The sequence below is a fragment of the Lepus europaeus genome, chromosome 11 (genome assembly GCF_033115175.1).
Source record: "Lepus europaeus isolate LE1 chromosome 11, mLepTim1.pri, whole genome shotgun sequence".
In the NCBI taxonomy this organism is placed as follows: domain Eukaryota; kingdom Metazoa; phylum Chordata; class Mammalia; order Lagomorpha; family Leporidae; genus Lepus; species Lepus europaeus.
The window spans coordinates 61,901,599-61,920,259 of record NC_084837.1 but is presented as its reverse complement, the minus strand read 5'-3'; the positions used below and the strand labels follow the sequence as shown (position 1 = coordinate 61,920,259).

The window sequence follows — 18,661 nt, the reverse complement described above, 5'->3', positions numbered from 1 at the left end:
TTTCCTAGGCTGTACCAGAGAGCTGGATCAGAAGAGGAGCAGCTAGGGTACGAACTGGTGCTGGCAGTGCTACAGGTGGAGGCTCAGCCCATTATGCCACAGTGCCGGCCCCCCTACTAATGAATTTATCTAACATATTCTTTAAGCTCCAGTGCTTTTTAGAATGGCTTACATACAGAAATCAACTAACAACAGATGCTGGCGAGGATGTGGGGAAAAAGGCACACTAATCCACTGTTGGTAGGAATGCAAACTGGTAGAGTCACTATGGAAGACAGTTGGGAGATTCCTCAGAAACCTGAATATAGCCCTACCACACGACCCAGCCCAGAATTTACCCAAGGGAAATTAAATTGGCAAATAAAAGAGCTATCTGCACCTCAATGTTTACCACAGCTCAATTCACAATAGCTAAGACGTGGAATCAACCTAAATGCCCATCAACGGAAGACTGGATAAAGAAATTATGGGATATGTACTCTATGGAATACTACAAAGTGGTAAAAAAAAAAATGAAATCCAGTCATTTGCAACAAAATGGAAGAATCTGGAAAACATCATGCTGAGTGAAATAAGCCAGTCCCAAAGGGACAAATATCATAGGTTCTTGACACTATGAGAAGCAATGACTTGGTCAGCCCTTGTCCTGGCTATCGAGGAACAGCTTACTATTTTATTCTTTTTAGTATTTTCTTTTTCTACTTAATACCATTGGTTGAGCTCTTTAATTAACACAGAATTATTCTTAGGTGTTTAAATCCAACTGGAAATTGACCCTGTTAAATATAAGAGTGGGAATAAGAGAGGGAGGAGATGTACAGTTTGGCACATGTTCCCTTGGACTTGCCCCTAAGGGTTAAGCTAAAAACTTGCCATGGGACTCCAAATCCCATTAAGTTGGCAAGTACCAATGCCATCTTACTAGCTAAAAGTTATCAGTTGAAGTTCATAACTGATCATAAAAATAGGATTAAGTGTCAAAGGGATCACGTAAATAAGACCAGTGTCTGCTAATAATAATTGATAGAATTAAAAAGGAGAGAACAATCCAACATGGGAAGCGGGATACACAGTAGACTCATAGAATGGCAAATGCCCTAAAAAGTGCTCTGGCCTCAGAATCAGCCATTAAAGCATTTGGATGAGGATGTAGGGAAAAAGGTACCCTAATACACTCTTGGTGGGAATGTAAAATAGTATAACCATTAGGAAGACAGAATGGAGATTCCTCAGAAAGCTGAAAATAGATCTACCATGTGATCCAGCCATCCCTCTCCTAGGAATTTATCTAAAGGAAAAGAAATCAGCGTATGAAAGAGTTATCTGTTCCCTCATGTTTATAACAGCTCAACTCATAATAGCTAAGCTATGGAATCAACCTAGATGTCCATCAACTGGTGAAAATGTGATATATACAAATGTGGAATACTACTCATCCTTAAAAAATAATGAACTATTGTCTTTTGCAATAAAATGGATGCAACTGGAAACCATTATGCTTAGTGAAACAAACTAGTTCCAAAAAGAGAAATATCATGTTTTATCAGATATGTAGTATTTAATATAGAATACAAAAAAAAATCTAGGGATGAAATGGACATCTTATGATTTTGGTGGTTGTTTTTAGCCTTTGTTTATACTCCTGTGGAACTGTGGTATTTCTACCTTTTACTTGTTGAATATTATGAATATTATGGAATATTATATGTTAAGCCTGTTATAGACAGGATTGAAATTATGTTTTTGAAAAAATGAAAGAAAAAGGGGGGTTGAGGTAGGGGGAGAGGGAGGGAAGAAGAGAAGTATTGTTATCTTATAATTGTACCTATGAAATATATGAAATCTGTTCTTTTATATTAATAAAAAATATATGGGAAAAAACTGTTCCATTATAGAGAAAACCTGATTTATTTCTATTCAACATATCACAAACTGATTTTTTAAAGTAAGGAAATGAGAATATTATGGGAATCAGAGTGTGAAGCTAAGAGATTTATTTCACAGAGGAAAAAGACCCACAAAATATTTGAAGATACTTTATATACAGGGTTGGTAGACAATAGACTCCTAAATGATTTCACTTTTTTCTTTGACTTTTTCAGCATTATATTTTTTTGACTTTGTTTATTTACTTTTATGAAATCCTGAGTGCTGAAATTGCAGTCTAAAAGGTCTGTTTTGGAATAAAGGTAGCATGAGAATGACCTGGTGACCCTTGTGTCCACTTAGGGTGATCAGTGTGGCTGGCTGGTTCCAGGAGATGGATACACACTAGCTCCCACCCAGCATGCACAACTTGCTGAAATCAATACAAAGCTCCAAGAACTTTCTGCAACCTCTCCGACCGTGCCCAGCTTCCTTGCAAGACCTGACAGTCAGAATGAGCAGGTATGTTTACCTCAGGATTAAATATTTCAGGGCAGTGTGGGTTAAAACTAATTCACATAATTTCACAATCTGTTCAATAAAGAGGTTTCTTCTAAATTGCTTTCTCTATGACTGCAACTGTAATGATTACAGTTTCCATAACAGTGTGTATTTTCCTTTGATTTCTTTTGTACCCATTTTTCTTTCATTTGGTAATTTGCTACAATGGGAGTCAATGAGGAAATATTTATAGTATTAAATCTCTGTGGTTTAACCTAGTTCTTGATCATAACAAGAGAGAAAGAAGAAAATTGACATAGTACGCAGGTAGTCCTTTGAGGATATTTTTCTTTTTATTACTCTGGCCCTTAGGTATTAGCAGTAGCAATGATTATTCCATACTCTGCCACACTCTTCTAGTACGTTGAATCAAGCAGGGATGTACACTGTATTAATGACTTCTCTCCTGTGAAGGGTTTGAAATGAATGTGTTTCTTATATCAGTGGTTCCTTCAAATACTCTTTTTAAAATAAGGACAGCAGATGCTTTTAATATTTATTTATTTATTTGAAAGGCAGAGGATCAGAGAGAGAGGAAGAGATGGAGAGAAGTCTTTCCATCTTCTGGTTCACTCCCCAAATGGCTGCAATAGCCAGGGCTGGGCCAGGCCTGAAACTGCATTCTGGTCTCCCATGTGGGTGGCAGGGGCTTAAGTAGTTGGGCTGTCATCTGCTGCCTTCCCATGTGCATTAGCAGAGAGCTGGATTGGAAGTGGAGCAGCTGGGACTCAAACTGGCACTCTGAGATAGGATGCTTGCATTGCAGGTGGTGGCTTAACCTGTGGTGCCACAACACTGGCCCAACCTTCAAATATTCTTTTACAAAGCTGGTAGAGGTGTATGGCACTTCAGGGAACAGTATCAGCTTTGGAAAACAAAATTCTCTCCCTTCCTGGGATCTAGCTCAGGGTTGGTTATTGGTCTGAAGAGAAAATGTCTGGTCTTTCATTATCTCAGGACCCTTTACTAACTTACTAAGAGTCTCACCAGATCGTTTTCTGTATACTTGTAGATGGCTATGATTTTCTTGGTCCTTCAAAAGATTTAACTATCAGTAGCCTATAGGTAATAGTTCTGACTTACAGTGAGTCCTTTCTACAAGCTACCAAGTGAAGGTGAAGGATCTGACCTTAGGCCAGTTGAAACTACCTCCGGGGAAAAGAGCAGAGTCAAGATGCCCCAAAGAATGAGTTGGTAACTGGCCAAACACCTTCGTGGAGCCTGCTCAGTTTCCTTGGGATGTGTTTCTGAGCTCCAGGCACAGCTTCCGGTCCCCTGAGACAACAGTGGTGTTGGTAGTCTCCCCACCACTAATACGTGGATAGGGATCAGTGTTCAAGGAAAACAGAATTGGAAACTTCATTCCCACCACAGTGTACACCAGGACTTTGACACCAGTTATACTAGTTTGTTTATGTTCTGGGTTCTGTTATCTCAAAAGAAGGAGATCAAGATGGAGTGATAAAATAGTTCAGGGATATTCTTTGTTCTTTTCATGTTTCAGCTGATTTTCTCTTGTTGCAAGATTTTAAGAGTAACTGAGATTTCATAGTGGAATAATGGTTTTAAAGATAGAAAATGTATTTTTTATGACTGTCAAAAATGTTATTATTGAAAGAGAGACTGAGAATTTATGGATTTGTTCAGCCATTTAGCCATTAGAACTTCAAATAAAGTATGAATTTTGTCAGATTCTATCATCATTATTTAAATCATATTTTTAGAGTTCACATTTATGGCTCAGATGAAATATTTGAAAAATAATGAAAGAGAAAACCAGTCTATTACTTTGTTGTTACATACTAAGATTATATATTATTATGTGAAATGACATATATTTAACAAAGCAAAGAGAAAAGCGTGTTTTGGGACTCTCACTGAATGCAAAAGCAGAAATAGAACATCATAGTTGTTGAAAGAAATAATTGATACTTCTTGCATGCAAAAAAGAATATCTTTTGAGCTATTACTCAATTTCTACTTGGCATTTCCTCATTTCTAACCAGTGCCAGAAATTTCACATTGGGTTTTCAAGGCAGAAATGCTAACATGGCAAATAATTTTATGGATATTATCTTTGGATTGGAATACTTTTTGAATAAGTACACTGAAAAGTATCTTGAGTAAATTCCCTTATCTACTTAGTTGATGAATGGCTCCAATCAGTTGCTGAACTGCAAATATTCATGGTGCATATTCATTTTATTTGTATTTTTCATCCTTCTTCAAATTATTAGTAATTTATTCCTATGCTCTTGAAGAATATCTTTTAAGGGGAATATAATTTCTGTGTTAAAATAATTACTTCAATAATTACTAATTTATTGAGTTCTAACTGTATATCAAGAATTATAAGGGCCTTAAGGTATATAACTTTGGAGTAAAAAAAGCTGAACTTCAACTTTTGGCTTTGCCATTTGCTAGATTTATGGACTTGGACATTAGTTAGAAGCTCTCTAAACCTCAGTTTACTCGTTTTAAAATAGTCACATTCTTTAGGTTCCTTGTGAGGAATAGCTTGGTTAATATATGTAAAGTCATTACCATAATATCCGGCACAGAACTCAATCAATGACAGTTATAAGAATATGTGATTTAAGGAACTTATTTCCTAGGAGTGTACAAAAGTAACTGGTATAAGACAGCATAGGTAAGTGCCATAGTGGGCTGTGTTGGTAAGAGGAGAGACAGCACATCCGGAAAGATTATCAAGAAAATCCATTTTCATGTTAGAGGGGCAGGAGGAGGAAGAAGTGCTGGAGGAGGAGGCAGAAACCCACAGTATAGCAGGAAGCTAGAGACTGTTGGCCTGCAGGGCAAACTCAGCTCACAGATAGATTTCCTTTAACTCATTAAGGGTGTAAATATTTTTAAGACACTATGTAAACAACAAAAAAAGGCACTATGTAAAAATTAGGCAAATTTCTATAAAAATCCAAATATCCAGTTTTTCTTGAAAAAAATGAAAAAATATCACAACATTAGGACTGAACCCTTGCTTTGTAGCTGTTCTATTGGACTGAGCTGTGTAGCAACTGCTGCTTTCCATGGGGCCCAGATTCTCCAGTTTGCCACAGCACCTACCACTCCACATTTGTATTGTCAAGAAAATAGTTTTGTGAATAAGGTGTAGAACACAAACTTTGTGACGTCTTCATCAGTGGTAACTAGAAGGTGCTAAATTGGTAGTCACAGAAACCTGAGCTGCTAAAGGTAGAATAGTTTGAGGGACTCCAGAAATGTGGCTCAGAGATTAAGGAAGTGTTGGTCATTGTGAAAGGGGCAGATTAGAAATTTCCTTTTCCGGCTGGCGCCGCGGCTCACTAGGCTAATCCTCCGCCTTGCAGCGCCGGCACACCGGGTTCTAGTCCCGGTCGGGGCACCGATCCTATCCCGGTTGCCCCTCTTCCAGGCCAGCTCTCTGCTGTGGCCAGGGAGTGCAGTGGAGGATGGCCCAAGTCCTTTGGCCCTGCACCCGCATGGGAGACCAGGATAAGCACCTGGCTCCTGCCATCGGAACAGCGCGGTGCACCTACCGCGGCGGCCATTGGAGGGTGAACCAACGGCAAAGGAAGACCTTTCTCTTTGTCTCCCTCTACTGTCCACTCTGCCTGTCCAAAAAAAAAAAAAAAACAAAAAAAAAAAAAAAAAAGAAAGAAATTTCCTTTTCCTTATGAGCTTGCTGATAATAATGTTCTCATATAGATGGCCTGACCTGGCATTTAACTTTATGGCAATGTTTTAAAAGCAGCATGTGGCTTTTACATACCTGATTTCCTTGGCGTGAAACAAAACATGTAGTCACTTTCAAAAGAAAAAATGACATATTATTGCTATTACTGTCTTGTGAGAGATATCATGTGGTTGCAGTTTTTACATCTGCTTTTAATTTTCATTTCATCTTAGCAAAAGAGAACTAATTGAAGCACAATTTTCCCCTTAGGATCGGTGATTTAACTGTGCATACCTTTCTGTATCCATCCCCCAGCCTTCCAACGAATTAGTTAGTTCTTTCCACATATTGTAAATCCCACCATAAAATTGACTGATGTTCCATCATTTAGTTTTTATTATTTATAGATGTATTCAATTCTAGCATTTTCTAGAAATATCTAAGATACAGCAGTTATGTAAGCATTTAGTTTCTTAAATCCTTAGCAAATGGATTCAATCATAAATTCTGTGCAGTTTGGCTCTTGTAAATAAGTGCTGTATATTCATCTCTCATGCAATCAACGCTACCAAATCTAGAATTCCAGTTCATGGTTAGTTTCTTTTTTCTGGAGGAGGGTCTTCAAAAATAGCTCTTATTGACAAGAGGCATTTCTTTGTTCATAAACCAACAAATTTAATAGAATATAAATGTCTTCTTTAATTTGAAAATTTCCCTTAGAATATTGATTCAATTGTGCAAAATTTGGTAAGTTTAATAAGAAGTTAACAAATATTTGATGGAGGAAAATTGTAGCTGTTCAGTTTTTTCTTTGCCAAGATCATATATTGCTGATAGCAACAATTAACTCTTTTGTTTCTCTTTCTGTCTCAACATTAGCTAAATTTAGAAAGTATAAACCATTGTTTGACAAGTAATCCTGAACAGTATTTTATTTTTGAGTCCAGAGATTTGTATAGTTCTAATGATGGCCATGAAGTCCACTTGACCTCAAATATACTTAATGTGCAGATTGAAGGCGGGGATCTAGGAATTTCTAAATGTATTCCAGTCTCAGGCACAAAACTCTTTTGCTATCTGCTCATTTCCAAAACTATGGAAACATGCCACAGGATCATGGATTTCTGGACTGGAGAGTAAACAAGAAGTTACTTCCAAGGTCTTTGTTTCCAATACCAACCTGTCAGACATTCTCAGTTAAATCTGGGAAATTGTTCTTGCCACCTGTTTTACAGATTACTTTGAAGTTTATATTTCTTTGTTTTTCTATGTTAAGCCTCTGATGTAGTCAAGGTTTCTCTCATTTCATGGCAGTATTCCAAGACGATAAAAACAATCTGCCTGGGGGCTGGCACTGTGGTGTCATGGGTAAAGCCACTGCCTGCAGTGCCAGCATCCCATATGGGTGCCGGTTCGAGTCCCAGCTGTCCTACTTCCGAGCCAGCTCTCTGCTGTGGCCTGGGAAAGCAGTAGAAGATGGCCCAAGTGTTTGGGCCCCTGCACCCACATGGGAGACTGGAAGAAACTTCTGGCTCCTGGCTTTGGATTGACTCAGCTCCAGCTGTTGTGGCCAACCGGGGAGGAGTGAACCAGCAGATGGAAGACCTCTCTCTCTCTCTCTCTGCCTTTCGTTCTCTCTTTTTGTAACTGACTTTCAAGTAAATAAATAATCTTTAAAAAAATCTGCCTGAAAAGACTTTTCTCCTACGTTGGGTACTGGCAGGCAAATGATCCGTCTGATGGCAGCAAACAGCAGTAGCCTGTGGACATGGATAGCATTAGCCCACAAACGCTTCATTTAGGCAGGTTTGCACTTTTCTAGTTCGTTAACACGTGCCTTGTTTGCATACCAGGTAACTTACGAGCCTGTTAGTAGTTCCTCCATATTTGACTTCTGAAAATGGGTTTATTTAACTTCAAACATCCCTGTTAGCTTAGTTAACACCACAGATATTTTTCTAAGAGTGAACTCAGAAAACTTTGCCATTTAGTCAAATTGACAAATATCTATTGACCTCAGGGTTAGTTCTCTTCTTGTGGCTCTCTTAGACACTCTTTAAAAATTGTGGAGTAGTTTTACTGAATTCCCCCTGAAAACCTTTTTTTTTGTGTGACTTAGGAATATATAAACAATATGTTGGTCAAAGAATCTGCTTAAGCATTTCTACTGTGTGGAAGTAAAATATTTCCTGATGATCATGAAAGCAGACAGTACTGGTTTGCACTTTGTTGTGAGAAAAAGAAAACACCAAAAAACTTCTCTTGGTACCACAGAGCTTTTTGAATATTCAACTGGATAATTTTTGCCAGCATCAGTGACTACTTTTTCTTGCTCCTTTGTTACCTCTGCTTAGATCCCGTGATATTCTCTAAATATTTGAACCATGTGGTTATGCTGTCAGATATCCAGGAACTATAAAAAACATAAGAAAATAAGATAAATAATTTAGATCTTTACCATCCAGATAATCACCATCAAATTTCCTTCCAGTCTATTTCTCTGCAAATACACATACAGACACATACATGTGAATGAACATGTGCCCACAAACACAAATGGTATAGTAGAGTTCTGTACAAGAAACAGAAGGAACACCTAGTCTGGATTATGAAGATAAGTGAAGTGAATATTTGTAGGTATAAAGACAGTAACAAGGGGTGTTGGGGTACCTGGAGACTAGCAACCATGGGTAGGGTGCAGAAAAAGTATTCCAGGAACTCCAGGAGAGCTGAAGTTGAAGAACTGGCCATCTGTGGTTGTAATTATGGAGAGTATGGGCAAAGGAGCAGCTAGCCCTTCCCCACTTCTGCATGAGAATTTGACCTATAGTTAATTTCTTACCTCTTTTCCCCTGGCAATTTGATAAAAGTTAGAATGCCAACTTCGCTTATGTTAAAAATGACCCCTGGATTGGGAGAATTATGAAGATCTGATGGGGAAGCTGTATTTTGGCTTTCCTAAATGCAGTGATTTTTGTGGCTGATCATGTCACTTGCTGGGTCCCTGGGCTGTCTGTCTGTGGAGTTATTTCAGAGATGAGGGATCTTATGGGAGATGAGGATTTTTAATGTGAAGTGACTTCCTTGCCCCTTGTACCTGTGTACATATGAATGATAACTCCAGTCGAAAAGGGGTGCCTACTACTGCCGTGCTGTGTTTCTTGTCCTGTATCTTTCCAAATAGAATGGTTGTTAACTTTTGTTAGCTTTTTATTGTGAATATTCAGTTAACTCTAAGAAAAATCTGCCCGGATTGTGATGCCAAAGCAAGGATGGGAAAGGGAAAATACCCCAAGCTGTCCCTCTTTCTTTATTCCAGTGTCCTAACACCACTTTTCCCATGTTGACTGAACTTAAGCAGGGAAGAGAGGTCAAGGAGAAAGCCTGGTTTTCTCATCCTGTGTCAGGTGTTCCCCACAGTTACCAAGACACATGGGCTGTTTTCAGTTTTTGGTTTGACGATATGGACTTGAGTCATATATTTTAGTTTCCCTTGATAAGTTCACAGGAGTGAGATTTCTGGGTTATAGTTTAGACAAATATTTAAATTTTTAAGAAAATGCCAATTTTTCAAAGTGGCTATACCGTTTTATACTCTCATTAGCTGTTTAAGAGAGTTCTGTTTGTGCCACACTTGTCCAATATTTGGTGTTAATAGAGTTTTTTATTGGGCCATTCTTTTTTTTTTTTTTTTTTTTTTTTTTTGACAGAGTTAGACAGTGAGAGAGAGAAAGACAGGGAGAAAGGTCTTCCTTCCCTTGGTTCACTCCCCAAATGGCCGCCATGGCCGGTGCACTGCGTGGATCCAAAGCCAGGAGCCGGGCGCTTCCTCCTGGTCTTCCATGCGGGTGCAGGGCCCAAGCACCTGGGCCATCCTCCACTGCCTTCCCAGGCCACAGCAGAGAGCTGGACTGGAAGAGGAGCAACTGGGACTAGAACCCCGGGGTGCCGGTGCCGCAGGTGGAGGATTAGCCTAATGAGCCGCGGTGCCGGCCGTATTGGGCAATTCTGGTATATAGTATGTAGAGATAACTCATTTTGGCTTTAATGTACATTTCCCCTATGACTAATGCTGTTGACAACTTTCTCACATCCTTATGTGTCATTCATGTATCTCTTTGATGAAGTATCTGTTCATGTCTTTGTGAAATCCAACTCTTTTTGATTATTTTCTGTTTTATTATTTTTATTATTGGGATTGCAAGAGTTCCTTTTATACATGTCCTTGGTCATATTTGTGTATTATGAACATTTTCTCTCGTATTATGGTTTGTCTATTTTCTAAATGACGGTTTTGGAAAATAAAATTTAAAAAATATTGTTATAAAGCAGCTTATATATTTTTTTATTTCTGTGTCTTCTCTGTGTTTACCTTAGATTTTTAAAAAACAATAGTTGCAAATTATTAAAATAGTTATGTCTTCTTGATTTAAAAGTGATTTTGATTTAAAAATGAAATCCTAGGTAGGTGTTTTCAGAACAACATGAGTCTCTCTTTTTAGATGTAGCTTCATAAAAGTTCATAAAAGAGACCTAAATACTATCTTGTTCAAACTCCTCCTTGATATTAGGTTTCCATCTTAAAAAATTTCACATACTGATTGAGCTTCTGGATTCTTCTACAGATTGAAATATTCTAGAAGTAAAACAAAACATACAAGAATTTCTTCTTTAAATTAATGTACTCTCTTGGTAGTTTTCTCATTAGGATTTTGCACATATGAATTTCACTGAAATCCATTATTCATTTGATCAAACAGTAGTTGTGCTCAAGGTTCTTGGAACCAAAAATAATGTGTGTTGGCCCATGCTGAGTCTTCTTTGGGATTATGGTTTGTGTTGGGGTATAGAATAGGGTCAGTCATGTCACTGTTTAGTTGTACAGTAAAGTAACACATGGCATGTCTGAGAGAATAATTTGTCCTTTCTTCTGTGTTAGGGAGTATTTTTTAGAGGAAATATGCTTGAGTGAGGCTCAAAAAATGGGTAGGAGTCACTCCAAGAAGTTGGAGGATAGAGGCATGAGGTGTGGACAACCAGCAGGTGTAAATGTTGCTGGGGTTTTGAGTCTGAGACCCAAGCAATTGTAGATGAGACTGAGAGAGAGGCAAGGCCTTGGCCATGAAGGCTTTTCACCTTGTTCTGTGGCTTCTCTGCAAAGGATGAAGAGAGTACTGGTGGCATCAAGATGTGTTAGAATGCTCAAGCTGTAATTTGAGTCAGTAGTTTTCAGATTCTCAAGCGCTTGTAATTCAGGTGGCCAGTCCTTAGCTCTTACCCTGTGGATCAGGTCGGGGTCAGAATCTCCAGGGCAGAGCTGTGGCTAGATGTTTATTCCCCACAGGCCGTGTAGGTGGTTCTGAAGCATGCCGGAGTTTAAAATTACTATGAATAATGAGGAGGTCTGAACTGAGGCAGTGAGAAAGAAGTGCCTTGGTAATAGGGATGTTAGAAACTAAGATGGTGAGTATTCTTGATGACTAACAGTATAGAAAGAATGAGGAAATAGGAGAATCCTGGCCTGAGCAACTTCTCAGATGTCATTCATGCCAAGTACTTAGATGGTATTGCAGAGCAGGAGAAGAGAGAGGAAGTTTACGTTCAGATATAAGATTGAGTTGCTATCAGAAAATATCAATTTTTATCACATAGAAATAACATTAACTTTGGGAAAATAATGATTTTGTCAATACAAATAATGCTGGGAACAATGAAACACTTTCATTATGTAATGGTTATTCTTTTCAAAGGACGTATTCAGCTCACATTTGTTAGATACTAAGATTTGTTTCATGCTTTGGTGACTTTTTAAGCTCCATCTTATCATTATTATCATTTTACTGATGATGGAACTGAAGCTCAGAGATTTCCAAAAGATCATTTTTGTGAGGAGCCAGGTGGAAATAATATTTAAAACATTGCTAAGCTCAATTTTCTTCCAATTATTACACAGCTGCTTCTGATAACATGGATGAGCAAGGTTTTTTGTATTATTTATATGATGGCTCATGAACTTGAAGTCCCAAGAAACTGATTTTCCCAAGATCCCAAGCTGATATGTATCGTATCAGAGACCAGAACCTGGGTCCCTATTTCCTGGCTGCCACTTTTTTTCCACTCTAGCTTACTGCAATCCAGATGATTGCAGATATTGATTTTGTTTTTGAAGGGAACTGCTTAAGAAGTCAAGGCTCAGTTGCTTTGGATTTTTTTTTTTTTTTTTGACAGGCAGAGTGGACAGTGAGAGAGAGAGACAGAGAGAAAGGTCTGTCCTTTGCCGTTGGTTTACCCTCCAATGGCCGCTGCAGCTGGCGCACCGCGCTGATCCAAAGCCAGGAGCCAGGTGCTTCTCCTGGTCTCCCATGTAGGTACAGGGCCCAACGACTTGGGGCCATCTTCCATTGCGCTCCTGGGCCATAGCAGAGAGCTGGCCTGGAAGAGGGGCAACCAAGACAGAATCCGGTGCCCCAACTGGGTCTAGAACCCGGTGTGCCGGCGCCGCAGGTGGAGGATTAGCCTAGTGAGCTGCGGCGCCGGCCTCGCTTTGGATTGGTGTGTGGCAGCAGCTCATTTCTTGCCTGTGAATGATTTTTTTTTTTTTAATTAGGAACCTGGCCTTGATGAGGAAAGAAATATGGAAATAACTCCAGGAGAAAAGGTCCTCCGGAACACCAAAGAGGAGCGGGACCAGCAAAAGCGACTGAAAGAGATAAATGAAAAGCTGAGAAAGATGAAAGAAGATGTGGTAAGTCATTTTTATTTAAATCTTAATTGTAACCAATGATTGTAATAAGATTTCAGTCCTTTGTTTTAGGATTGCTCTTAATTATTAAATCAGACATGGCAGTTTGTCTGTAAGAATTTGAGTAAAAGCGAAAAAATGATTTAAAGAACTTTAATAGTATATGTAATTTATACAACATAATAAACTTGAAGAATACTATCTGAAATCAAGATAATGATTCATAATCCTAATAGGCTCTGTTTGACTGTGATACAAATATTCTTTGTGTAAAACTTTGGTAGTTCTCCATAAAACTATCCATATCTATATATATTGATTTTATAACTTAAATACCCACTGCTTTTGTTCAGAATTGCAAATATATTATTATTAATCATTAGTTTAAAACATACTGAATCCTTCTTGACCTATTTGGTATTTTTCTTGTTCACTATTTAAAGATATATCATCACTGGCCGGCGCCGTGGCTCACTTGGCTAATCCTCCCCCTGTGGCGCAGGCACCCTGGGTTCTAGTCCCGGTTGGGGCACTGGATTTTGTCCCCGTTGCTCCTCTTCCAGTCCAGCTCTCTGCTGTGGCCCAGGAAGGCAGTGGAGGATGGCCCAGGTGCTTGGGCCCTGCACCCACATGGGAGACCAGGAGGAAGCACTCCTGGTGACTCCTGGCTTCAGATCAGCGCAGTGTGTAGCAGCCATTTGAGGGGTGAACCAACGGAAGGAAGACCTTTCTCTCTGTCTCTCTCTCTCACTGTCTAACTCTGCCTGTCAAAAAAAAAAAAAAAAAAAAAAAAAAAAAGGTATATCATCAATGATGAAAGAGAGCTCTCAAATCAACCATATTATGAACTGGTTGATATTCTGAGCCTATTTAAAGTTTTCTATAAAATTATGATTTTGCGGCTGGATACTTGGTTTTACCTTAAACATGACAAAGCTGAACTTGGGATTCTTATATCCTCTCTTCCATGGCTGTCCTTGATATGATTACCAGCTGTACTCACTTTCTGTCTCCTACTAAATCCTGTCATCTTGGGTGATCTTCAAGTTGCATCTAAGTTTTAGCCAGTATGGCTAATTTGTTGACATATTTTGCCACAGGTTCCTATGATTTTTTTTTTTTAATTAGACAGGCAGAGTTAGACAGTGAGAGAGAGAGAGAGAGAGAGAGAGAGAGAGAGAGAGAGAAAGGTCTTCCTTTCTGTTGGTTTACCCCCCAAATGGCCGCTATGGCCAGCGAACTGTGGCCGGTGCGCTGCACCGATCCGAAGCCAGGAGCCAGGTACTTCCTCCTGGTCTCCCATGCAGGTGCAGGGCCCAAGCACTTGGGCCATCCTCCACTGCCTTCCTAGGCCACAGCAGAGAGCTGGACTGGAAGAGGAGCAACCGGGACAGAATCTGGCGCCCCGACCTGGACTAGAACCTGGTGTGCCGGCGCCGCAGGCGGAGGATTAGCCTATTGAGCTGCGGCTCTGGCCAAATGGTGCCTTACTCACTGAGCCTTCACATGGTGAAAGCAGCAATGAATTCCCTTGGACCTATTTTATCAGATCACCATTCCCATTCATGAGGGCTCTGCCTTCATAACCTAATCATCTCCCAAATGGCCCTACCTCCTAATATCATCATGGGGGTTAGGATTTCAACACGAATTTTAAGATGACACAAACATCCAGACTATAGCAGTCAGAAGTCAGAATAAATTTTGAACGACAGCTTTTCCCCGTCTTACATTGGCAGGTGAAGGATTACACAAAGTGCCAACAGTTTTCAAAACCAGTCAAACCACAAATATTTTATTTACCACATCAAGTTTGCAATGTCCCATCACTACCACCACAACCACTGTCTAAGAATCCCTTTATGTTTCCTAATCATTTCCACTTCTTCTACTCCTTTACCATGTCAACAAACTTAAGGGGGAGGAAGTCCCTCAGAAAATGGAATGATGGTCTCCTGAAATGTAATTCCCATGGACAAGTCCCATGAAAAGCAAACAAAAATGAACCATAATGAGAAGCATGAGATACTTACTCCCTTTAGATCTCCCACCTGACTCATGTTAGGTGCTGAGTCAATGCTGAGATCCATTACCAGGGAATAGTAAAAGCAGCTCATTAAATATGCAGACTCACAGTCAGGACTGGCACACACTTTTGGGATCCTACATTAATTAAAATCACTTACCTGATGCTTACCCACACAGGTCAGCATATAGAACTGAATAATAAGATAACACAATGACTGGAACAGAATTCCCACAACAATCAGGTTATAACAGGCTGGTCATGAGGTGACAATGCCGAGAGAAGGATAATAAAAGTAGGGACCAGGGGCCAGCGTCGTGGTTCACTTGGTTAATCCTCCTGCTGCGGTGCCGGCATCCCATATTGTCCCTCTTCAACAGAAAAAGGAAAAAAAAAAGACACCATCTTCAGGAAGCCACACTCCTCAGAAACTGAATATACCAGCACCATGTTCTTGGATTTCCCAGCTTCCAGAAGTATGAGGAATAAATTTCTGTTACTTTTTTTTTTTTTGGACATGCAGAGTTAGACAGAGAGAGAGAGAGAGAGAGAGAGACACAGAGAGAAAGGTCCTCCTTTTCTGTTGGTTCAACCCCCAAGTGGCCACTACAGCCAGTGCGCTGCGCCGATCCGAAGCCAGGAGCCAGGTGCTTCTTCCTGGTCTCCCATGTGGGTGCAGGGGCAAAGGACCTGGGCCATCCTCCACTGCACTCCTGGGCCACAGCAGAGAGCTGGACTAGAAGAGGAGCAACTGGGACAGATCACCCAGTTTAAAGTGTTTGGTTATAGGTGCCAAATAAGGGGAAATCATGCCTTATTTATTGCATACATTGAACATGGGTTTGTTTTCTTCTACTACATTTTCATTATTTCATTTTTGGCTCAAAATCTGGGTGCTATAAGAATTATTATATATCATTCGGTGCCATGTGGTATTTAGCTACATTTAAAGAAGTTTGATAGATATCAGAAGTTGGTCGTTACCTAAGTGGGAACGAATACTACATAAGAGAACAGCAATTACTGAGTACCAACGCTGAGCCAAATATTGTTCCAAGTACTTCACAAATATGAAATTATCTGATGTCTACAAATGCTCTGTGAGGTGAATTCTACTATCGTTATTTCACAGATGAAGCAATGGAGGCCAAGGGAGGTTGCGAAACTTCCTCAAGGTTATACAGCTTATAAGTGAAGGAGGCTGGTGAATATGGTTAGCTGTTACTAACTGTGCTGTAGGCCTGTTCTGGTACTTATTTTTCTTTTCATGATTAATCTTGCTTTTTGTAAATTCTAGTGTGATAAGTTTGTTAAGAGCAAAATTTTTGGGCTCTGTCATGTAAAGTTTAATTACATAGTTTTGTGTTTTATGGTCAACACATTCAGAAGCTTTCTGAACAGTAAAGGCAAACCAGTGTGGATCTATATTGTTTTTATGCTTTGACTGCTTGGTGTTTCATAATATTCCTGTGGATTAATATTGTGTACCATGTAAGCTTTTGACGGAAGATACTGCATCTATTTCTTTTTTTATTTAACGATTTATTTTACTTGAAAGTTACAGTTACACAGAGGAGAGGCAGAGGAGAGAGAGAGAGAGAGAGAGAGAGAGAGAGAGAGAGAGAGAGGTCTTCCATCCACTGGTTCACTCCCCAGATGGCCGCAATGGCCAGAGCTGCATCGATCCTAAGCCCGGAGCCAGGAGCCTCCTCTGGGTCTCCCACATGGGTGCAAGGGCCCAAGGACTTGGGCCATCTTCTGCTGCTTTCCCAGGCCATAGCAGAGAGCTGGATTGGAAGTGGAGTGGCTGGGTTTCAACCCGGTGCCCATATGGGATGCTGGCACTGCAGGTGGTGGCTTTACCCTGTATGCCACAGCACTGGCCCCAATACTACATCTATTTCAAACTCTGTAAACTTGCTGTACCTCATTGATGTCTTGGTACTTTTTGGATTAGGAATTAATAGACGCAAATCCTTGTTTTAGTTTTATTAGGAGCCTGCTCTGTGACTGTAAATAATTTAGTCTCTTATAGAATGAATTTCATTACTTTGCAATCAAGAGAATAGTGCTAGATGATGTCTCTTCTTTTGCCTGTGATTCTTGGCACACTTGGTTTTGGTTCAAAGTAATGTTATTTATAATATATGGTATCTAAAGCTCAGTTTGTGTGCCTTCTAAATATGTGGCATTAATTGCCTTAAATCTACTATTGGAATTAGGAGTCCTAGTAACTGTTTTTAAGGGAAAGTCATTTAGTTATTATCTTAGAATTGTATTTATAAATACATGAAATACATTCTCTTTATGTAATACATGTATAAATGCATGGAATCCGTTCTCTTTATAATAATAAAGATTTTTTTTTTTGACAGGCAGAATGGATAGTGAGAGAGAGACAGAGAGAAAGGTCTTCCTTTGCCGTTGGTTCACCCTCCAATGGCTGCCACGGCCGGCGCGCTGCGGCCGGCACACCGTGCTGATCCGAAGCCAGGAGCCAGGTGCTTCTCCTGGTCTCCCATGGGGTGCAGGGCCCAAGCACTTGGGCCATCCTCCACTGCACTCCCGGGCCATAGCAGAGAGCTGGCTTGGAAGAGGGGCAACCAGGACAGAATCCGGCGCCCTGACTGGGACTAGAACCCGGTGTGCCGGCGCCGCAAGGCGGAGGATTAGCCTGTTGAGCCACGGTGCCGGCCAATAATAAAGATTTAAAAACTTTAGCTTACTGCCTCCCAACCAGAGAATATGTTTTTTGAATGATAACTTCTAGAAATGGCTAATCTTGAAGTTTTGTCTTATTCTCCTTCCTGTAGCAGAATATCATTTCAAGATCACTAGTTTGGGTAAAAGAGGTAATCTGTAGCCATTGAATTGGTGATTTAAGGATCAAACCTATATCTAGTCTTAAGGGTAGAGGGGAAAGGAGGAAGCTAAAGGGCACACCTGAATATCAAGATTTTTTTTTAAAAAAGATGTATTTATTTATTTGAAAGGCAGAGTTACAGAGAGGCAGAGGCAGAGAGAGAGAGAGAGAGAGAGAGAGAAATGTCTTCCATCCACTGGTTCACTCCCCAAATGGCCGCAATGGCCGGAGGTGCGCCTATCTGAAGCCGGGAGCCGGGAGCTTCTTCCATGTGGGTGCAGGGGCCCAGGGACTTGGGTCATCTTCCACTGCTTTCCCAAACCATAGCAGAGAGCTGCATTGGAAGTGGAGCAGCTGGGACTAGAACTGGCACCCATATGGGATGCCAGCACTGTAGGCAGTGTCTTTACTCGCTACACCACAGCACTGGCCCTGAATATCAAGATTAATTTGGGGGCTGGCACTGTGGCATAGAAGATTAAAGCCCCAGCCTGTGCACCGGCATTCCATAAGGGTGCTGGTTTGTGTCCAGGCTACTCCTCTTCCAATCCAGCTCTTTGCTATGGCCTGGGAAAGCAGTAAAAGATGGCCCAAGTTTTTGGGCCCCTGCTCCCTGTGGGAGACCTGAAAGAAGCTTCTGGCTCCTAGCTTCAGATCAGATAAGCTCTGGCTGTTATGATCATTTGGGGAGTGAACCAATGGGATGGAAGACCTCTCTCTCTCTCTGGCTCTACCTCTCTCTATAACTGTGTCTTTCACATAAATAAAATAAAATTTTAAAAAAGATTAATTTGCCAGTGAAGACTGGAAAAATGACTTAATTCTGTTTCAGATGGTAGGCTGAGGTTATTGATGCACATATGTCTTAGCCAAGATTGGTTGAGGAAGTAGGATTTGATTTAGTCTGAAGGGTTTTTGGCACTAATGGTT

General features: G+C 40.2%; 1 protein-coding gene across 5 annotated transcripts in view; it reads left to right on the top strand.

Annotated features, from left to right (window-relative positions):
* Positions 1-18,661, top strand: part of FSIP1 (fibrous sheath interacting protein 1) — a 217,411-nt gene that overhangs the window by 66,740 nt on the left and 132,010 nt on the right. For all 5 annotated transcript variants that reach the window (XM_062205606.1, XM_062205604.1, XM_062205603.1 and 2 more), the window contains 2 exons: positions 2,230-2,388; positions 12,708-12,845. In XM_062205606.1, the coding sequence (XP_062061590.1) occupies positions 2,230-2,388; positions 12,708-12,845 (297 nt within the window). The remainder of the gene's footprint in view (positions 1-2,229; positions 2,389-12,707; positions 12,846-18,661) is intronic.